The sequence below is a fragment of the Anopheles funestus genome, chromosome 2RL, assembly GCF_943734845.2.
Source record: "Anopheles funestus chromosome 2RL, idAnoFuneDA-416_04, whole genome shotgun sequence".
Taxonomy (NCBI): domain Eukaryota; kingdom Metazoa; phylum Arthropoda; class Insecta; order Diptera; family Culicidae; genus Anopheles; species Anopheles funestus.
The window spans coordinates 67,477,300-67,500,767 of NC_064598.1; the positions used below are offsets into that span (position 1 = coordinate 67,477,300).

General features: G+C 36.0%; 2 protein-coding genes across 13 annotated transcripts in view; one reads left to right on the forward strand and one right to left on the reverse strand.

Annotated features, from left to right (window-relative positions):
* LOC125762293 (uncharacterized protein DDB_G0283357-like) overlaps positions 1-18,554 on the forward strand; it is a 35,976-nt gene extending 17,422 nt beyond the window's left edge. For 3 of the 10 annotated variants that reach the window (XM_049424216.1, XM_049424217.1, XM_049424218.1), the window contains 15 exons: positions 4,819-4,923; positions 5,775-5,901; positions 5,961-6,121; positions 6,220-6,452; positions 6,519-6,678; positions 6,755-7,138; positions 7,757-7,804; positions 8,367-8,606; positions 8,678-8,808; positions 8,878-8,956; positions 10,145-10,207; positions 11,635-11,676; positions 11,738-12,002; positions 12,144-12,158; positions 12,451-18,554. In XM_049424216.1, the coding sequence (XP_049280173.1) occupies positions 4,819-4,923; positions 5,775-5,901; positions 5,961-6,121; positions 6,220-6,452; positions 6,519-6,678; positions 6,755-7,138; positions 7,757-7,804; positions 8,367-8,606; positions 8,678-8,808; positions 8,878-8,956; positions 10,145-10,207; positions 11,635-11,676; positions 11,738-12,002; positions 12,144-12,158; positions 12,451-12,572 (2,175 nt within the window). In that variant the 3' untranslated portion in view covers positions 12,573-18,554. The remainder of the gene's footprint in view (positions 1-4,818; positions 4,924-5,774; positions 5,902-5,960; positions 6,122-6,219; positions 6,453-6,518; positions 6,679-6,754; positions 7,139-7,756; positions 7,805-8,366; positions 8,607-8,677; positions 8,809-8,877; positions 8,957-10,144; positions 10,208-11,634; positions 11,677-11,737; positions 12,003-12,143; positions 12,159-12,450) is intronic. The other 7 variants (XM_049424225.1, XM_049424224.1, XM_049424219.1 and 4 more) reach the window with 6 other exon arrangements.
* Positions 18,555-19,854: 1,300 nt separating this feature from the next.
* LOC125764879 (protein Wnt-1-like) overlaps positions 19,855-23,468 on the reverse strand; it is a 28,905-nt gene continuing 25,291 nt past the window's right edge. For all 3 annotated transcript variants that reach the window (XM_049429525.1, XM_049429523.1, XM_049429524.1), the window contains exons 5-8: positions 22,847-23,112; positions 22,442-22,588; positions 22,224-22,345; positions 19,855-21,300 (exon numbers count right to left, since the gene is read on the reverse strand). In XM_049429525.1, coding sequence (XP_049285482.1) covers positions 21,099-21,300; positions 22,224-22,345; positions 22,442-22,588; positions 22,847-23,112 — 737 coding nt within the window. In that variant the 3' untranslated portion in view covers positions 19,855-21,098. The remainder of the gene's footprint in view (positions 21,301-22,223; positions 22,346-22,441; positions 22,589-22,846; positions 23,113-23,468) is intronic.

Here is a 23,468-nt window from a genome sequence, read left to right on the forward strand (position 1 = left end):
TATGTAAAACTCATCAAACATTTTTTTATTTAACTTTTTTTTTAATTCATGTTGCTTGTTGCTACAAAGCAATGCGCGATTCTATGTCCAGAGAAATAAGTTTTTTTGAATTTATTGTTTTTCTAGTTATTGACTTTTTCTAGTATTTTTTTTAGATTTTAAGAAGAACGAATGTTCACTCATGGTTGACTCCTAAATGGCACATGTTGCTGATAGTCTGACGTGGAGTTGGGTTGTATTGCATAGTATGTGTGTGTGTGTTTTAATTAGGCAAAGTTAAGGAAAATGATAGCGAAACATCCACTAATGATGCTAATTGTATACGGAGCTCGATGCTGCTACAAACTACCGCGAGCGAGCAAGTTAATTAATCAGTTTGTTACAAAACTTTTCATTTTGTTTGATTATCAGCGCATTTATAATTGAATCAGACAACGGGAAAAAGATGGAAATAACGGATATTTGTTTTACTAGATAAACTAGTTTATTGAAAAGTTACATTTTATTCTCCTTCTGGGTTTAACGACCTTGGTGGTCATGCCGGTCATTTCTGGCTTAGTAGACGTATTTTTACCACGAAGCCGAAAAGTCCGGATGGGATTTGATACGCAGCCCTGTCGTGTGGTACCGGCGCCGTTTATCACATACACCACTCTACATTTTTTATATGAATACTGAATAATGTGATAATCGAGAATCAAATCTTAATGTCTTATAATAAAAAACGAAGAAAATGTTAACAACTTTCGATATTGTTACAAACACACTTACTCAGATAATGCAATGATTATTTTTATTAAAGGGAAATAAATTATATAGATTGTACAACAGTTTAATGCAATAAGTTAAATTTGTTAGCATAAGTTACGTACTAAAACTATAGAAACACACGTCTCTTACCGCACATATTTAATAACGACAAATTGGGTTGTTACTTGTATTCAAGTTGCAATCATTAGTTATTGTTATGTTCTGTGTCGTATTGTTATTGCTATAATATTTGATAAGTATATTAATGTTCTAATATGTAAAATTTCCTTATTAGGAGATATACATTTATATTAATTTTCCATTAATGAAAATGTTTATATTGTTTGTCCTAGTTGAACGTAATGAGCTGGTAATAGTAAATTTGTACAAATTGTAATTCATCAATATTATTGCGAGATTGATGGAGACGCCTGGTACTTTTGGAATTGCTAAAATAATTGTTTTAAAGTTTCGGTTTCCGTACTATATTATTCCGAATTATGTTAAACTAATGAAAAAAAAAAACAATCTTTTGTTAAACTTTGAATCACTATTTCGATACAACATGAAGAGTGTAAACATTATAGATATTTTATTAGTATGCAGTGTTGTGTCGCACCCATTCATAGTATAATGTAAGCAACTAGAATCCGAAACAGAAATGGTGGGTATGCTTAATTAATGTTGTTTAATCAAACCATCAACCTCTGTTTGAACTGACCATGTACAGCGCTGTGACCTGTTGAGCAAAGTAAACAGAGCTAAGGACAAAACGCAAACATTCCTATACGCACTAGAACACCCACTGTACGCAAAAGCACCTTTCCGTAGAGTGGTAGAAATCAATTTCCATATTGAAAGCAGCAAGTATAAAACATGCAATCGAGAGAAAAAAACAGTCCGGTTTGCTCTGTACGACGTTCCACTTCATTCGTTACGCGTGTCACTCATTTCATGCCCGCGTGGAACTCGTTTTTCGTCACGCAATTTTTTTTACGGGTTTCGATCGATCCCCTATACTATGGCACACAGTCGCAAACAATCAACCACACACACACACACACACACACATATCGTTTCGCTGCGAGCGAATGTGAGTGAAGCGGGAAGATACACGAGCGTCAATAATATAATTTGCATTTGAGTGGTAAGCGTCTCTTGTTGCTTTCCATGTTGATTTGCGAAACAGCCGCTCTCTCGCTATAATATTAAATTTGTACAGCGATGCAAAAACAAAGGGAAAAGAAGAACACATCATCGAAGTGAGCTTGTGTGCGATGTTAATAGAAGCAACAACAACAGCAAAAAAAAGCTTCATAGTCCCCACGACGCACTTTGCGAAGGGGAGCAAAAAAGCGCGCGCGTGCGTCGGTTTTTGTTTACCTCGAGCTTGTTGTGTTGATGGAGGAGGAACAGCGATAATGGTGTGTGCGTGTGTTAAACACCGAGAGTCGCATCTGAACACCAACTAGTACTGTTTTTGGGGGGGGGGGGGGGGGGGGGATGAGTCTGGTATTTTCTGGTAGACAGAGAAAAGCCATGATATTGTCGAGCCCTCTGTTTTGTTTGTTTGTGCAGGACCTTCCGTAGTTAAGCTATGCTTGTGTGTGTGTATGAATGCATATTGCACCACAACGAAAATGTTCATAACAACGCACAGCAGAAGTGGAATAATGGAAATATTTGCGTTCTACGAATTGTATGAATGTTTTTTTTGTTTGTTTCTTTGCTTTGTTTTCTAAATCCTGTTTTACGTTGTTTTCATTTAGAAAAAAAAATAGGAATTAGGCATAAAAACGATTCAGTGAGCGTGACACAAAGAGAGGGAGAGAGAAAGATAGGCCGAGAAAAATAGGAATTTAAAAAAAAGAGGAGCTTTGTTGGGAAAATGAAAAGCATCTATTTGCTTTCAGCTTGAGTGTTATTTAATTATCCAATTTGCGCAACAAAAAAAGAGAAACTGCACTGCCACACTGTACATTGTGACGGATTACGGTGCTAGTCAAAACGGTATACGGTATCCAATTGAGCTATAATACCCTCTACCAACCGATACATGCGTTGCTCGAGAGCCCATCATTGTCAGATGAATAGCGCTTTTCAATTTCCCACAGTAGAAAAAAAACGCGCACACAGCACCACTCTCTGGTGCTATAATGGGAAAATGGGTAATGAAATTAATGTGTTCTCCTAATATGTTTATCAATACGTGTTGATATACGTGCCGTATAACGTGTTACTGGGTTGTTCACGAAACTAAATAGATCATATCGTGTCGGGAAAGAAATGAAATTATTCGACGCGGTAATAGATGATCACCGAGCTAAGGTGTTGGACAGGTGTTTCCTTGTTCGAAACATTGTATGCACTACAATGTAATGCAGTAGTTTGCGCGTCTTATAACATCTCAAATTTGTTTCCTAATGAACATGTTTTTTTTCAGAATGTTTATAATTTTTATTTAAAAAATGCTTATCCATTAATCCATTAATTATTTTTAAATTATGAAATAGAATAATTTTAAAAAGATACAATAATTATAAACCAATTGTTATAATGAACGATAGCGTCGAAAATCTATTTGAAATGCTTATCGTTTTTTTTTGTTTTTTTATTGAGTGATTTTTATACAGTTCCAACGTTTATATAAATGCTAAAACTCGAAAATTTTACATATTAATTATAAAGAGTTTTTCTTTTCACATTTGCAATAATTTTATCACCGAAAATGACAAGTAATGAATGTCGGATCGGAAGACAACTTTAGCTTTCGTTTTCGATTGTTTTATTTTCGTGATTTTTCCAATTATCAAAAGAACAACTCACGGAACCGTTGGAACTCCTGTTTCAAGCGTTTTCTAAAACCCCGTTGTGGGCCAAACATCAATCAACTTTTCAGCCCCGGTGTATGGAATTGCTAATGAAGTTGCGTTGGAAACAACAGGTCCGTCTATATCGCCGGGGATGCTTGTGACGAAAATGGACTCATTTTCGCATGCATCATGCCTTGGTGAGATAAAAGCAGAGCTGACAGAGTACCAAATTGCGGCAAGATAGAAGATCGTACCCTTTTTCTTACGGCAATGGGGCAAGGTGTTGAAAGCTAATTAATCTTAAGCCATGGTTTAAAATGTCACTCCCCCCTCGTCCCAGCATTGCCCACGTCTTCTTCACGTAGTCTGGGGTTAGGGTAACATAGTCTAATGTTTTCTGTCGCATACACTATCTGTCAACACTGCTGTTGTCAGGTTTGTCTTCGTGTTTCGTTCAGCAGCAAGAAGCAGAAGAAATTGTATGTGAGCGGCTGGGATGCCCAGCAAATAATTATGTTGGTGGTTTAGAAGCTATATAAACTATTTAAAGATTAATGCCGAATTGAAGTTTCGTCGAGCTGTTTCAAATATTAATTAGCTTCTAAAGGGTATTAAGATTGCCATACGAATCGTTAAAGAGCGTCTAACAACGATCCAAACTGTACGATAACAGGGAGCTTGTTTGCTTATTTTAATTATATGCCTTGTGCATTTATCTTTTTAGAATTTTAGGGTTTTTTTTAAGACGCTGGCTGTGCAGATTCTTAGTCATCATGTTGTGAAACAAATTATGTACAATGTAAATCTTTTCTAACGTGTAAAAATGTCGAATCTTTCTTAAAATTCAAGCATAAAACACCAGCTTCAAAGCGACGTAATTTACGTTCTAAAGTAATGTCTTGTTTTACGCGTTTTTTCTTCTACCGAATTGTCACCTCACCTGTTTGATAATTGATTATTTACTCGCTTTTTGATTATCTTGCGTCACGCCGGCTTCCGGAATTCCACAACCATCCCGTCATCTCACTGCTATGGAATACAATGCATCAACAATTTGAATAATTCTGCTCCGTACGGTCACTATGGCTGTTTCTACGTCGGCAAACATCCCATCCTCTCCACCTTCACCGTACGTCGCACTCTTTTGCGCCATCCTGCCATCGTGATCGTCATCACCTTTTGATCATCGACCATCACCAAACACCATTTGACACTGTTCCTCTTCTGTCGCCGTGTCGCGTTAACATCATCCCAGGCGTCCAAGAGTGCCAACCTGTCACCGACGACGGGCACCCTGGGCACGTTTCGAGGCGGTTCCCTGCCCAACGTCAATAATGAAAACAAACAGTACCAGGAAAAGGTTTTTATCGTTTTAACCGTACCCGACAGCGGTTCATTTGCTATTTGGTTCCTCGTTATTGATGTTCATGTTCCTTTTCATCGTTTGCCAGTAGTGTGGTAGAATTAGCTGAACAAGTTTCGCTCCCAAATTTGTCTACCTGTTTTTTTTGTTCTTCGGCTTTTTAGCTGTACTTTTTGTTTGAACAACGTTTTGAATTCCTACGTAGATACTAGTGGTACATTCAACTGCTCAATTTTTATTCACACTTGTTGTTTTGTTTCTCTGATGCGAGTAAATAGAAACGGGTTTTAAGTTGTTTTACTCTAAACAAGCATGATAATATAAACGACATGTTATTTCTTTTCGAGACAAAATCACTTCCATCATAACAAACAATGCTTGAAACTTTTATAAAATGTTTATTTCATGATCCTTGATTGGAAAATCATTCTAATTCTATCAAAAATTCTACCGAATCATTCCGAATGTTTTGGAAAAACAGATAGTAATAGCGTAGTATGTGTTTTTTGTTAAAAAACATTTTTTGGAATCAAAATTCCAAAAACCATATTTTATTTGGAGATGACAAAGACCGTTCGTGCGATGGAGGCGCATGGTGGTAATTTTTTCTTTATTTTTTATCATTTTGCATGGTGATATAGAATAGCAAAGAATAATGAAAAATAGAATAGTATAAGATTTTATGGCATTTTGATTACATTTCCTCATTGGTCCCAATCTTCTAAATGTTGTTCTAGTTCGTTTTTTCTTCTTCTTGATGGAAATTGAATAAATTGTATATTTCATATACATTTTGTAAGCCTGTTTGAAGATGCAAAAAATTAAAACCAAACTTATCTTTGTTTCAGACGGACGAGGGTTCTAACTTAACCGAACTCAAACCGTACTCGCAACCGGAAACGATCAAGGTGAAAAAGGAAATATCGCCTAAAACCAGCACACCAAGCCACACGAGAGAGTCTAGAGGTAAAGAAGGTTTGTTTGTTAGACGCATTTATAGATATAAAACTTACTGATGCAAATATGGTTTGCAGGTCGAACTCCCGGTGGTCCGATGCGTAATCGGCAGGCGAGTCGCAACCATGACACGTCACCGTACGGCAACAGTACGGTTCACTTAATTCCTCCGATGGAAAACAACTGGCACCGTTCGATCTCGGATTCGGCAATCCATCAGAGTCTCTGTCAAAATCAGGTAATTCCGAAAACAAAAATGTTGCAATATCGGTAAATATGCGCTAATGCGGGTTGGGCATGGGGTTTTTCCCATGATTATATTTTGTTTATTTTTAGCAGCAAGACGGCACCCTTCTTACCACTCACTCACCCCTAACGCTAAGTCCAACAGTGCAAAGAAAGATTTCAAATGCTCAACACATTTCGAAAGTACACAACAACCACATGACCAACAATCATCATAATCACCATCATCATCACCATCATCCTAGTAATCATCACGACAATGGGTCGACGCAAGACATACGGTCACGCTCCTCTACGGCCCTGCCGAGGTTACCCGGAATCAAGTGAGCATAAGCAGAGGCATGCTAATAGACAAAACCAAATTGTAACGAATCCTTTATCTATCACAGTATCTATCCATCGCAAAACCATCCCGATAGTATACAGATTCCGATACCTAGCAACACTGGATCGCTACCAGATTTAACCTCCGTCGGTTATCCTTCCATGTATCCGGCAACGTTGGATCAAGAGTACGATCCAAACGGACAAAATCATAGCTACTGTCCGGTAAGTAACAGCGAAGTTGAAAGCTCATGGAGGTGTAAACGGAACTGATTTGTGTTTTATCATATATTTTTTGCAGAGTCCCCTTGGTACCTCACCTTCGTCACTTTCACCAACCTCGGCTATCCAGAACCATCACCACCATCCACATCCGAGGGCCAACAGCTTCAGTGGCGGTGTCAGCGGAAGCAGCACCGGTGGTGGGAATGGTTCAGGTGGTGGTGGTGGAGGCGGAGGAGGCGGTGGCAACGGTGTTGGTGGATATCCCATTCCTACTAGCCATTCGAACAGTGGTTCCGTCAGCCCAACGGGTAGCGGTATCAGCTGTAGTCCCAGTGCGTCCGTGGCCCCAATCGCGATTAATAATGTGAATATGGTGAACGCTGTTAATCACAACAATGGCGCAAATCTTAATAATGGCATTAAGGGAAAGAAAACGAAACCACAAACCATCTCTAGTCAGGTGAGTGATATGGTGGAACCCGTTTAATTTATCGAATGGTAGGGAAATGAGATAGAGACACAAAATCACAGAAAATACACTGCCAGGTGCCACAGACACGTGGAAGTCGATTTGAAATTAAAATTGTTATTGCATTTCTAGTGAAGAGTTTCGAAATTACTTTTATAGTGAGTGCAGTTGCTTAAATCCATTGTAGTTTACATGCACTGAAAGTGGATATTTCTTGTCACCTAGCCTTGTTTCAAAAGTATTAATTTTCTAGTCTTATTTCTCTATTGCTAGTGCTTCTGTTGCACTGTTACACTGATTCTAACCACTCTCTACTTGCTTCTTTCTTCGTGTAATATTTCCACTACTGCGTTCACCATTAATGAATCTATTCTGCACCTGTTCACTATGCAAAACATATATTTTTCATTTATGTTACTGTTGCTTCATCACCATTGTTCATACAGACACACGCATAAACACGCCTATCATCTATTAGATTCACTTCCATACACACATACACACATACACATATGCATTTATCTTTCCTTCTCAATTGCAGCTTGCCTGTGAACGTGTTGTGTTATATTTACTATTGTTTTTTTTTCTTTCATCGTTAATTTTTTGCAGCCTTTTTTATCTGTACCAGATAGTAATAGATATTCGTTTATGTCGAAGGTATATAATTTTATTTATTATTTTTTCTTATTTCATACCGATTTTCTTCTTTTCTCCATCTTTGAAATTAAATCGAATTTTCGTTTAATGTATTGCAATATGAAATTTCTGTTCTATTGATGTAAGTGTTTAATGTTATTCATAATATTTCTTGTAACAATGGTTCTACAATTTGAACAATTTTATTCATTTGTATTTGATTTGCTGTCAATCGAACATATGGCTGAAATAGTGAACTAAAAATCTAAAGTATATTATTGTTAGAACGCATATAGACCGCACGCTAAGTAGAATGAAGGCCAGCTCTGCAAATTTTTCGCTATTTGCTAAATTTATACCGACTAATCTAAATAAATTACGATGCGAATACACTCTCTTAAATATTCTCTGAATTCGTCAGTAAACATTGATCTTTAATTTTGTTTTAATATTGCAAAATCAACCTTTAATGCGATGGACAATTCTAAATTTTATCATCAATTAAAGATGCTCATACGATGCTTTACCAATATGTTACCATTTAATAAAATACTTTCTTCTATGCTATATTTTGTTTCGTCAGGTCAACAATACTTATGACACTAACCAACAACAACAGTCAGTGCAACAGCAGCATCAACAACACCAGCAATCGCAGGCACAGTCTCCACAACAACAACAGCAGCAGCAGCAGCAGCAACGAATACCAACTCTAGATCAAATAAACTACGACAGTTTTACGCAGATCACCGACGGTCTGGCGTCACCAAACCAGAACTCTCCCGAAAGCATACTGTACGGATCTCATGGAAATATGTCCCCGGTATGTTTATATCCTGCATTCGCTCCAGAGAATGTTATTAGATTAATGTCATATCTTTACGTTCATTGTAGCAAATTATGTCTGACTACCGAACTCGACCTAGTCCCGGTTCAAGTCCAGGGCTGGCGTTAGTGAATAATCCTGATTCCAATTCCAGTGCACCCTGCAGTCCTGTATCCCACACTGTGGGAAGCAACAATGGGTAAGTCGACAACGCGCGGCATACGTAGACCTGATGTGTAAGACGTTCTTCGTTGTATTCTTTTTTTAGACCAACCTATGATAAATATCCGAATAGTGACGTTTACGTGCAAAACACCCTACCACAGTATTTGGAACACATAACATTGGTAAGTAAGACATTCGATGATTAAGACCCAATCACCAAGAATAATCGGATGTAAATGTCGTCAATTTTAAGTTGTCTGATCCATGCATCCTCCATCTTCCGCGCTCCGTCTGTGCTCCATTGCCAAATTTAATTCTCTATTCATCTACACACGTGTGTATAGATAAACTCATTCCATTGTCATTGTTACAGGTTTCTTTCGTTCAGTTAGATTTTTTTCATCTTCATCACACTACTTCTTCTATCGATTGGAAACGTACTGTGCTGTCTTGTTATTTCCTTACGGGTTGTTTTTTGAGTTAGTCCTTGTTATTTTTTTAATATGAAATTAAGTGCTTTATCTTTTTCCTGCGACTCATTCCCTGCCTAATATTTATGAGGGATTTATTCGAAATGGGGGTACTGTTTTATTTCCTGAACAAAGCAATGCTATATTAAAATGCCATCAAGAAACAGGATTCGGCCTCATCACATTTTAGAATCAGTATTGTTTACACACATTTACCAAAATGTAACTTGATTTGTAATGTAACTTCAACTGTTGCAACATGTTATTTCTCTCTGTTTTAAATTTATTTAAATGGATTTTTTAATGAAATTAATGAACAACAAAATATCACGGTTCATGAAAAAATAATACACAATTTTATAATTAGAACTGTAGGGTTGACAGTTATATAGAATATTCTCCTGTTATAATTATGAATGAAATTAGTTAGTATCTTTAGTAAAAAAACCGAATGAGATGAAATAGTGGTGTGAAATCAATCCATAAAATAGTTTGTCTGGCTCCAAAACTACTTATCAAGAAAAGGCTTGGTTTGAATTTTGATAAATAGTTCATATTAAAATCATTGCAAAAATTTGTCCTGATACATATCTATACTATAATGTGTTGTCGTTCCGATTTTATGTTCACCTTTGTACTACATGTGTTTCCTCTATTATATTTTGATTTTGTCTTTTTCATTGTCTGCCCCAATGTATGTAAAAGCTCTTTGCTACGATGTACTAAATAACGCTTGATTAACGCAACGCTACTGTTTACCTTCTCCCCTCTTTCATTTCGAATACGCCTGTGGTCGCCGATATAAAAAATATTGCGATTTAAATAACACAAAACGAAACCAAAAAAAAACAATATTCAAACATCAAACCGCGCGCAACCTTCTGCATCATCCTACTTCAGGACTGGACTACGCTGGTTCAGAGTCTAGTAGAGTCCGGATGTACATTAACCGCGCAAGTGCAGGTTGATAACTTTTTCTTCCATTTACTTACTTTTTTTACATGAGAGTTATAGAATATAAAATTTAACGTATAGTTTATTGCTGCGTTTTTTGTGGTATTTTTCTTCGCTCCACTTGTGTCTTTTTTTAGTTAAGCATTTGGCTTGCTGTAAATTTAACGCAACATTTTGCATTACACGGGTCTTTAACTTAATTCGTGACGTTTTTTGTAGTGAAAACTCAACGTATCAGTTTTCTTTGCTGTTTTGCTATTCATTATTCTTTTTCAAAAAACATTTCTCTTAGTTTGAAAATGTCTTTGCTTTGGCTAGGTAAAGGTACAAATTCCACGAGCTGATAGTAATAAAAAATTCCTAATTGGGGTTTCCATAGCAGGAAATTTGTCCTTTGATCATGATTTTTCTTTTTTTTTCAGAAAAAAATAGCACCTATCTTTCCCCGTCCCGTTTACGAATTATTTGCCTATTTGCAAGTCTCGTGGGAATCATACCTAAATCATTTAGAGATCGTCAGTCTACATGCCGTACAAATATTAAACGCCAAATCATGATGCTGATTTGGAGCTAATTCATGAAACTGTTACAAAGAATATTAACATCGTTGATTGAACGAATTAAGTTAAAACCCTTATATCGACCAAAACCATAGATATGGCAATTTATAAACCGCTGTAAGAATTCAACAAAACATTGGATAAATGGTTGGCCAGATATGCACAAAACAAATTTTTCATTTAATAACGACAGTTTTCTTTGTCAATTGCGTAAATTGTTGAGATAATCATATTGTTATCAGCTTAAAACATTATTTAAAACGATAATCGTTCAGATTGGTCTACACATTCTGATTCATCTAGCTAAAGATGATAAAGAATGAATCTTTGTAGTTTTAGTTTTTTTTTTCATTTCCATAGATTTGTTTATTAAAGTCCACTATGCATGTGTGTTGTTATTCTTCCAATTATACATTTTCTGTCGTGATATGCTTCTCTTCATATCTGTTTGAAGTCTTTTATTTTCATTGTCTTTTTACTCTTTTAAGCAGTTTGGCTTTTCAAGATGTGTGCTTGCTATTATGTTTTTCGTTTGAATAAAACTATTTACTTTCTATCCGCGGTAGCTTTCATTCGTTGATAAGTTTGCACCGACATACTCACTTTCATTGTGGTAGAAGATACTTCCTATTTTTCGATTCTTTTGTCATATTCTATCATTTTCCTCTTTGTCGTTGCTGGTCATGTTTCATAAATCTTGTTTCGTTTTTGTATTTTTCTAGTCTATTTACGGCTTACGGTTGTTCGTTCATTTTCATTCCATGTATGTTTATTAAAGCTATTTGCGAGCAATTACTAATCAGAATATGTTCTCTGTTTTTTTTTCTTTTGCATTCGTATTTAATTTATTCCCGTTTATTGCTTGCTGATGGACAGGGTGACAACGATTTTACCACGAATCAAATGGTCTTTAGTGGGGTAAGTGGATTTGGTTTCATCATTTTGGGTCATGTGTTAATGTTATATTTTCTGATTTTAGTTTGACGAAACCTACTTGACGATGAACAATGGCCTTGGTATACGTACTCATACGGGTCATGGTAACGGGCATGCTCAAATACAGCAGTCTACGACGCAACAGACCAACCAGCTTAACTCGATCAACTGTCAGAATATGCAAAACATACATAATACCAATATGAACAACATGTTCAACGGAACGACGGAACCTCTACTAAGCCTGTCCAACACGCAATCGCTTATCGAACCGCAAACACCGACGATACCGGAGATCGTGTTTACAGGTATATATATATATATTTCTTCTTATTTTCAAGACCTTTACCTCTCTCTTTTGTGCGTTTCTATTCTCGTAATATCATGAATGCTGCATATCTCATCTGTTAATTGCTAATGATTGTTATTCATTCTTCATCCATTTACAGATTATTCGACTAGGGGTAAGTAATCTGTCATGATTAAGAACAAATTCAGAAGGAAGGATAGTTATCGTTTGTTTTTGTAAGCCATCGCGATTCATGTCACTTAGTTCGTTATGTATCAAAAGTAACGTAGATGGACACAATTTCTTCTTTTTTGTTTGTTTGAGAGCATTACTTAAAAGTTATTAAAGATTGAACGCTCGTTTGTCATTGATTGTTTAGAATTCCCTTACTCTGCAATATCATGGAAGTCTAACGATATGTTTGACAGTTGTGATTTAATGCGCATCAATAATTTTATCTCTTATAGACGATTTCGAAGCTGATCTTGGACTTGGTCATATGGATTTTCAGAGCATTCAAATGCTTTCAGACACCAGCACGATGATTGACCCGATGGACGAGGACAGTTTTCGACGAGACTTACAGTAGAGTGAGCAACATGCGGATGACCTATCTAATGGTGTCTGTTAGCCGGGTGGTAGTTGTTGATCGATAGTTCAACGTTACAGTACTGGGCGAAAACCAGAAAAAACAGATATCACTGTTGGATGGGTGGGTGGAGGGAAATAGTTAATGATAACTGTTATTCGAGGCTGACCACGAAGGTGGTAAACACATAAGATTGGACGACAACGTGTTAAGAAGTTAAACGAAGCGAATTGATTGTAAAGTTTAGCATACCTGCATCTAGGTTAGAGAGTTGTTAATGGTTATGTTTTAAGGTTGAGTTAAACCTTTGCCCACACTGCGTGTATTGACATGTAACATTACTTAGATGTTTTTTTTTTCTAGAACTAGTTGGCATACAGGCGTACGCATAAAACTGTTTTATCTTAATACCGGATGGGTTAAAAGAGCTTTATTTTAAAATATTCTACTCAACAGTAAAGTGAATATCGGAACATAATTTTGAAAATGTATGTTACAATTTCATACGTAACCGAGTTTCCTTTGTCTTCGTTGGCTTATTAATAGATTTGTGTTGCTTGTTTTGTTCCATGATGATAAACAAGGTACTATGAGATCTGGGAAAATTTTTCATCAAAAGTTGAAACTTGTTTCATTCTCTTTGCATTTCCTTTTCTACTCTGATGGAGCTGGAATGGATAGCTGGATATTGTGCAATTATGAAATAGATTAAACAATATTTTGGTTTTGTCTAATGACAGACATTCAGTTTTTAAAGTTTGTGTACTCAACGGGTAAGAAGAATTTTCGAAATTAACCGCTTCCCTTGGTAAATTAAAGGGTAGCATAATTGACTGTCATGAAGCACAAAATTTATTTTAAAAAATTGGCTTTATTTGTGGACTATTATTCTTTCTGTTTCAAATTTATTTCAATGCGGGTTTGGAAATATCTCCCCTTCACAGATGCTCGATTTTACGATTATGATTATACGCTTCTTTTTGTTTAAATTTAAATCTGATTGTTACTATAAGATCGATTTTCATTATCTCGAAACGATTTTTTACATGATGTTATGATTCGTCGAAACGTTTTTTTGTTTTGCTTTCTTATGATCGAATTTGAGTGAAGAAACAGCTTAAGAAAAGTGCTAGCTCAATAACATAGAGCGAAGATGAGACAAATAGATTTGTTAAATAACAGCATTAGTCTATACAAATAAAAATCCTGATTGAATTCGAGGTGAGCTATAACAATGGATGGAATGGAAAGTTAATGAAAGAAAAAGCGAACCCGGAAGTAAAATCATTATTAAAGAGAAGTGATTTGCCGCATGTTGGGAAACGACAGTAATGTTCTCTGTGTAATGCTCTGTTTTAATGTCACTTAGAAGATAAAAACGAAAACATTGTGCTATTTACCGATAATAAAGGGATGATAAGTTAGGATAAAATATAGGTAAGGTTTAATGCAAGTTTAGGTAGGAAACGAAAAAAGCAGGTAGAAAGAACTAACGGAAAATGGATAATAAAGTTTGTCAACAACAAAACTGTAAATGAGGAGAAAAGTTTACTTTAACCTGGACGACAGAGAGCTAACTAAAGCCGGTAACTGAACAATACAAGAAATGTATGGACGCTGATCATACTTAATTAGTTTCACTTGGCGTAATTCAGGAATGGGTTGCAAGCCACAGCACCTCCTGAGCAGAAATCTCTCGAAATGCAACATAAATGCTTGATTTTTAGGCAACTATTAAAGTGTTGATTGTCTGCACTCATCGTACCATACTTCGTAATTTCGTTCTTGTATGAACAGTAAAGAATTCAATAACGAAATAATAGCGTGTTCGGCTGTGCATGAATTTTGAGAAGCGAAAACGATAGAAAACTCAAAATACAAGAACGACACTAACGAATCAAAACGAACGATAGATAGAAACTGCGAATTTCTTAACCAGAGTGACACAGTGTGTCGGTTCGATGAATAATAGTAACGGACACCGGAAGGGAAGGTATTGAATGTAAAAATATCGTAACATATCAAATTGTACGAAATTGTTTGTTAGCTTTATCCAATCTTCTCCCCTACCGACGATAATAAAGCTTACGACAGTGATCTTTTGCGAGAATAATGATAAATCGCTAGCTTCAGCAAAACAGCAAACGATCATTACATACCCTGATACGAGAATAGCGGAATCAAAATCCATTGTGCGATTGGACTGAACCATAACAGTTAGACAGAGAATGTTGAAGTACAAAAAGCAAGCAAATATGCTTAAATCTTTTAGATGAATTCAAATGTTGAAGGTATACCAAGGAGGAGGAAACATCTTACATTATATCTCTCCCAATACACGTTGCGCATTTTCTGTGTTTTAATATGAAGAACTCAGTGTTCCTAAAAAAGATTCTTTATGTCCGTGTTGTTACTCTCAAGATTAAGCATCATACGAGTAATATGGAAATTGTCACATTATCTTGTGATGGAAATTTTTGGTTTTTTTTATTTACTGTTTGATATGTGGTAATAACAGTGATGACAGAACAAACATTCAACGCTTGACAAATTAATGCAAATCCTATAACTCTGTACAGAACTCTCTGCACACGTATTCAACTAAAATAACAAAACTCTTTACCATCGTCTCATTCGGACTCTCCATTATTCTCTATGTATTTTTCTCGTCATCTTCCCTATTAACATGCAACTCCAATTGCTTTGCTTTTAAACTCTACTAAAAAAAGATAAGATTTTGTCTTACTGGTACTGCGATGAATTCCAATGTGCTTTTAAACTGGTGGAACCAGATTGTCAACTAAATACATGCTATTTGTATTCCCACAAATATTCGTATTTCTTTTTTATTGTGAAAAACGAATGGCGATGACGACAAATAAAACGTAGCTCGGGGTATGGAAATATATCCCATGCAAAGGAGCAAAGTATGGCCTTTGAGATATTACAGCTACAGCATACACATTTTTTGAAGCCTTTCTATATTATAGGCAGTATAGACAATTTAACCACAAACCCCTTTTTGGGATAAAAGCTCAAAAGAAACCGTTCTTTCTCATTTTCAATTCACTGTGCAGTTTATCCTGCTTTGTGGGAAACACGATACTCACCAAATCCAATACAATTAAAATCCTCACCAGACGAGACACTGATGAATGTGAAGCGTTAGTGTGTTTGACTTCTGTATCTGTACTAAGAAAGTAAAACATATTTAAGATAAAAAGGAATGCTGAATTATGTTTCAGAAATGTATCATCATTTGTAAAGCTACCTTTCGTTCTACGGATATGAATCATTGAAACGATAAAATATTTCATTTTTTGCGTTAAACTGACCGTGACAAAGTGGAAGAGGTACATGAGTTCAAGCAAGTGATTAAACAAAACTAAATATGCCGAAAAACATTCAATTGTGTGTTTTATATTTTTATACTGACTTTTGTTTTTTTTTTATATCTGCTATTGCTAAACCTGAGTTTTGGAATCAGTAATTTGGTTTACGCAAGGTTTAATGCCATATACATTATACACAGTCACATATACATCGAAACAGCTGCATTGTCATCGCCATCTTTCTTACATGTGCCAAACTCTATATTATGAGATTTTTGTGTATAAAATATCAAATCATTCACTTTACGTGGTTTTTTACTTTAAATTTGTTAAAGTTTTTTTGTCTACTTTTTTTTCGATACGAGCGTTTATCAAAAAAGGTTACACGCGATAAAATAAAATATGGAAATAATTCATTTTATAGATAGAGCACACTAATCGATTAGAATCCACAGATTCGCAAGCGATAACAATATTAGCGAAATTCAGTCTTTTGTTGCAACAGAACTCAAACGTCGATAGAGAACACGAACCGGACATTGCAAAAGAACTAAATATAGAAACAGCTTTCGCACAAGCCAACTCGAAAAGCGTACGCTTTGTAGAAATAAACTGTGAGAAGCGTAGAAAACAGCAGCAAATGAGTTAAACGATGGTGAGCAAAGCAAGTGAGAGCGAGTGAGTGGGTAAGTGGGTAAGACAGACTACAAGAGAGATATGATAAAACCGATTAAATATTTGCTCTAAGTATGTAAGTACATACCTTGTTTTGTTCTTGTACAGTTTGTAAATTGTGTTCGACAGTATAAAAGCACATAATGTCTAGTGAGAGAGAGAGCACGTATAATTAGGAAAAAAAACCCAGAGTGCAAATAGATAGAATATTTATGATAATGATAAGAAAATTCAATCTCTGTTCTTTCCCATTAATAGTTACGATACTGTTTGCAGCGATTACAAATCAAAGATGTCCTATTTTCCTTTCATCCTATCGTTCGTCTAATTATTCACTCCGATGCCTTACTTTGCCAAAACCAAAAACGGTTCCCTTACAGATAGAAAGAATTCGCTTTTTGGTTACAAATTTTATGCTTGCACATAAACTGTAGATAAAATGTAGCGTGAATAAAAAGAAAATTATAAAATAACGGATCAATGTTAAAACTGGTTACATTGTGTGGTGCATTTTAAATGTGTATTTTGTAGATAGTGTTTGATGTCTTTCGATAAAATGTAGTAACGGAGAGAGTGTGCAAAACTTATGCCAGTTAAGTGCAGATTGTTTTTGAGTATGTGTCTGATATTATTTTAAACGACACATTGTTTACGCATCCTATTTAGTATGATGCACCGTATCTTAATAGTATGTGTAGCTCTAGTGTGGACACTAGCTAGAAAGGTTATGTTTGTTAAACAGATTTTATCGAAAAAATTGGACGGTATGAAAGCATATTTTTACGCACGTAAACCTGATTTTATGACAAAAAAAAAAAGATAATTGTTTCTATAGCGTAAGAAATATCCAGTGTTTTGCATGTGTGTTACCTGTAAAAGGCATCGAAGAAAATCAAGTAAAAACGGAAATGTAGAAATTCTGCGCCATAAACACATTACAAAAGATGGACTCTTTCACATGTAAATGCAAATGGAAAAGGATTAGAATGGAAATTGGAAGAGATTGAACGGAATGAGCAAAGGTCAGTAAAATAAGTAGTGAAATTTGCAGAAATGAAAAAAAAAAACATGGGTAGTGTGATACAACTTCATATATGTATAAATATCGATGGTCTACGGTTACCATGGTAACATGGACATGGATCTATTGTGTAAAGAGAGTATCGATGCGTTGTACAGAAGAGTCAATTAGTATGTGTATATGAACGTTGTGACAATTGGAGAAGGTTGCACCAAACAGTAGACAACAGTAAAAAGACAAAAAACGAAATGCAAACGAAATAGGAAAGAACATGGAATGTGATGAGAGGAAAAATCTTAACCGAACAATAGCAGTTTAAACCGTAACATGCAATTGTGTGTTTGCAGAATTAAATGGCAGAAAAATACAAACTTTAAAGTTGGTATAGCAAATCACATCGCGGTCATGTAAAAATATTAAACCAACAACAGAACCAATGCAACGTTTGTTTCATTTCGTACAGTTTACAACACTTTATCCATCTTCATCTCCTACTTCAACGTCAACACAATATAATGAGCGAATTTTGTGATTCAATAGTCTAGAAATGAACCGAAGCCAAGCAGCAGCAGCAGCAGCATTAATTCATAATACCCTAAATACCAAACATAGAAACAATGATTAAAACATACAAAAGCAGTAATAAGGGCCCCTAAGAAGAAAAAAAAAACAATGCCTATGCACTTTTCTTTACCAAACGAACGTATACAGCTGCGTACTATGCGTGTTTAAGTGTGTGATAGATAAAACAGATGAAAGCAGATGAATAAATTCAACCCAATTATTGCAGGTAGTGCAAACAAAAACGTGTCGAACAATGCGGGTGCTGCTATTGCATAAATAGAACACACTGCAGAAAAGAATGTTGGATGGTAATAAAAAAACAAAATCATCGGAAGCCCTGTAAAATACTACTTATCGTCAATAATAAAAAAAGATAAAATGAATAAAATACATGACTGTTACGGTGTCGCTTAACAACTTAATCATATTAATACTTTCATTCGAACCAAGCCAAGAAGAGAGAGAGAGAGACTTTCATTCGAACATACGCTCACTGTACATTCGTCTCTTCTTATTAGTATATTTATTTTAACTTATTTTCTCTCTCCCTTCTTGGCTTTAACGACCTTACACAGATCACGCCGGCCATTTCTGGCTTACTAGACTTATTTTTACCACGTAGCCGGATAGTCAGTCCTTGCTACGGGAGGACGGTCCGGATTGGATTTGAACCCGGTCCTGCCGTGTGGACCGGTGCCGTTTATCACATGCACCAGCGGGCCACCCTTAAACTAACTTATTTTATACTTACTGTTTTTGACTATGACAAAGGTAAAACCATCCTTTGTAAATATTGCCTTTTATTGCGGAATGATTCATTTGTCGAATATTGATCGCTTTCTGCTACAATGTTGGCGTGAGATGGTTTTACAATACTTTACAATTTGACAAATGTAATATACACTTAATAAAAGTGTATAAATTTTTAAAGGCTACAGAAGGTTTATTTTATCTAGACAAGTATTATTAACGTGGATAGACAGATATATAGGAATAGGCTTGAATGTAATGACTTTAACACTAGAACTAGCATGCGTTTTAAGCGTTTTTCGTTCTTGGTTAATTTTTAAACAATTTCGAAGAGTTGGATTATATTTTGTTGTTTATTTTAGATCGTACTATAGAATATATATGTAAAACTCTTGTTTAAACTAACTTAGGATTGTTTAACATCAAGAAATTTAAGTGACGCAAATGAAGCGCATTCCAAATTACTGGCCCGGTAGTTCTAGTGTAGTAACTAGTAAACATTAACATTGCATATATTGCAAGTGTTTTTTTTTCATGTAGAATGGCCTGGACGTATTGATTATATTGCTAGTGTTATGCATAAATGAAATATGTGTTTGAGATACGAACAATGTTGTATAACGAAACAAACGTCTAATTGAAGGTGTGCGATAGAATATATGGTGATAAATTCTTCAGTAAATGAGATTTAAATTAATGCAAAAATATTTGCCAAGTACGTCAATGTTAAGATGTTAAGAAGAAATATTGTCATTTATTAACGAAATAAAACATAACATTGTGCTTTTGTAATATTTTTTTAAGGAAATAAACTATTCTCAATAGCTTTCCTTGCTTGTGTGATAATTGAAATCTTTCCTACCACACAGCACATAACTTACCCGGTGACTGCAACGATGGTAAAACCGACGAAACATCATTAATAAAGCCACACAATCGATTGGTTTGTTTGAAAGGGCAATTACTTTATTTTGTCATACTGAAAGTGTTTTGTTTGTTTTTGTTGTTAATGTTGTCGTTGTTGTTGGTTTTTAGCCATATTACATTACATTACAAAATAGCTTATAAACAGATTCGAACACGCTAATCAATGGCAGGGTAATTACCGTTTCCAATTGCATCTACCGAAAGCGGTGCTGCTGGGATGGAATGGCAGTGGACAACTACTGGACATAAGGATTGAAAAGCGTACAGCATTGTCACACTGTGTACGCGAGTCCAATATTCGTCTCCTATTTATTTTTTATTTTGAAGAAAAAAAAATATGTTTCTTCCAAAATGTTGTTACAATTACAAGCCATTCGGGGATGTTTTGTAAATCAATGAAATCAACAAACGGACTTGCTAAAGGGTGTATTGCAACAGAATACGAGAGAGAGAGAGAGATAGTTTGGTTGAAAATGGTTGCTTCTACACGTTCTTACCTTACTAAGTAAACCGAAATAATAAGCTAAAAATACACTTAACCCCTTACTCTGTTGCTGTGTTGCTACGGTTTTATTACTAAATAAAATAAAAAAGCTCTCTAAAATCAAATCACAGAAATTCAAAATGCGTTCTTCTGGTATGTTATTACCACTTTCACTGTTTTGCACCCCACGCCTGAAAGATGCAGAAAGGTGCGCACACGCGTGAGACTCTGTAAGCGAATTCATTTGTTTGCTGGATTCCGATTGTTTTTTTGGTGTACGGTGCTGGTGCTGGTTGGTTCGACTGATAGTGTAATAACTGTTGTTACACCAGTACACATACAGGATTACAGTAATCCTACGATAAATGAATGAATGAAACGTAAACGAAAACTGTCACAAACACCGATCGATGAATGATCGGATCCTCTACCTTTCATGGGAAAGTTACCATTCGAGGTGCACAATGCCTTTCTTTTTCCACGTGGGTTTAATGTCACACTAGCATCTTGTGAAATGGATTAATTAGGGTTCCATTATCCAAGAGATTATTAATTCGAAAAATGAGTATGGTGACGATGATGATGACGCGTGATGGATGATGTCGCTGATGATACAAATGTCTCGATGTTTGAATAAATAGTTACACAATTCTTATTATTTCTTTTTTTCCCATTCCACTTCGTTCCACACATACGTGACGGATGACGGGGGATGTGTCTCAGGGGGGGGTGGGTTGTTATAGGGTGAGAAGAGGGGAGTGGCGGGGTGACTTTTAGTTGCAGATGTGTTCGTCCTTGCGCATGCTGCAAGTGTCACACTTGACCGAGCAGCACCAAACGAACTTGCAGTTGCACTTTTCCTCCACGTTCCGTACGCGTGTTTGGTAGCCCCGACCGCAGCATAGTAGCCGGCACCCTTCGATACCGTACGATGTTCGATTGCAGAAACGGCCACGTGTACTAAAGATGCCCAAGCTAATGAAAAAAAAACAACAGATAAACAGCATAAGAAACAATTATTTCATTCTTCATCATTCAAGTGAATGGCTATTTTTCATTTAATGTCTATTAAAAATAGAATTAATTTAGTTAAGGATTTTACGTGCCAATCCTGAAAATTCTTAGAACGAGGGAAAACCTTAGTGAAGTTACATAACAAAAATAGATTCTATTTTAAACAATTGATCAATATATTTGCTTTAAACCAAACAAAAATAGAAGAAAATCATAGATTTCAAAAGTTCACTCACAAAAACAGATTGTAATAATAGCAAAATACAAAGAGAATATTAAACACTAGCACGATAAGAAGCTTAGCCAGCGCTCTGTTAGTGATCGAACAAGACAAGCACACATAACGTGCCAGACAAACAAAACTGTTTGGTCTTGTCTGCTACGTCTGTGTCCCACCTTGAAACCTTGTAGACTTTAGCAATTAGCAAAGAAGGTTGATTCTGAGCTAACAATTCCACACGACTATCGATGTTTGATAGAGCACCCTTCTTCGAACAGTGTCGTGTTTGTCTGAGATGTCCGATTGCCGGCAGAGCGTTGTCTGTGAAGGTTTGAGACTTACAAGCTGAATGTAAAATCCAGGTTACTCTAGTCTCGTTGTGAGGGAAGTCCGAATCAGCTTATTCGTTACGGAAGGAAAAATTTCTTCTTTTTGGTTGGGAGCAATAGAACTGCGAGAGGGTCTTGGCATGCCATTGTTTGGCAACAGATCATTTGGTAACAAATGGCAACAAATTTGAGTAAAACAAGTTTGTCAAACAGACGGAAAATTACCATGAACTGGGACACAATTCGACGACTGGGAACGGTTAGGCTCAAGAAGATTAAACTTCAAAGTCTAAAAGGCCTATCCTAATTTGGTTGTTTAAGAAGTTTTAATATACCTTTCATTTTCCTCACAGTAGTTAGGCGATTCCGCAACGTACACCAAATCCGACTTGTTCACCTTCTTGTAGTCGAGATCCTTGCGTATCAACTTCTTAATAATGCCTTTGTTTTCAACTGGCTGTAGAAAAAAGGATGATCCATCAATGTAAAGTTAATTTCCATTTTTATTGGTCTATATTGATAGAAAGTTCGAACAGAACCGTGTAATAAATACCTTTACTTGTGCCGCTGCATCGAACATGGAACCGAGCGTGTCAGCGATCAGCTTCATGGGCGGTAGTCGTCGCCAGCAGACACGTGTCGTACATGATCCGGACATTCCGTGACATTTGCAGACTTTCTCCATCCTTGAGCGTAATATCTGTGGAAAGGGGGAATTAAATATCATACATATGTTAAGTAGAATACAGCTAAGTTTTATTCGTTAATATTAAAAATGTAAAATTTGATGTCATTTAATTCGTTTCTACTGTCAAAATTGGTACTTTTACGAGTATCGTTGGAACTTTACGGATGTCCTTAATTTGTGATTATCTTTCGTGAAAGAAACATTTCATAACTGTTTGACAAATCAAACAGTTCGTTACCTCAAGCACATAAGACACATAAACTTACGTACTCGTCGTGCTGCTTCGTTGTTGTGTAGATTCATCAGCCCAAAGCTCGTGGTTTTGTTCTCCTGTGGGTCCGTAAACGAGCGTGACTGCTTGAGACCATACTTGATATCCTCGGAACAACCGCCCCAGGTCCATTTGTTGCTATGCTTGCTCCGTATAATGCGATCACACTGGCAGGTTGTCAGTTCGCCCTTCGTACAGAAACGTGTGATCGTCCAGGTTAGGGAAGCAGAATTGATTGCGCTTAGGTAGGCCGTCTCACGATTCCCTACAAGTGATGGCAAAGATGGGGAATACAAAACAGAATAGGGAAAAGATTCTAATCTACATAAACATGTTAACTTTAAAGTGAATTTATTTTACTAAGATTATTTCTTCGCTTTATTACCCTAAGTGTACTTAGAATAAAATGATTCCTTTACAGTTTTGTTTCAAATTAGTATAACGATATGATAGTTTAGCATGATCAGCTAACAAAATGAAAGAAGTGAAATCGATCATGGAAAACAATTCTGTTCGATGTTTGATTATGTTTGTTACAAATGTGTTATGCTGTCTGATGTAGCCATTCTACATTACTCCTTACAAGCGTCAGTCATAGAGCTGTTGTTTTAAGCAATTTAA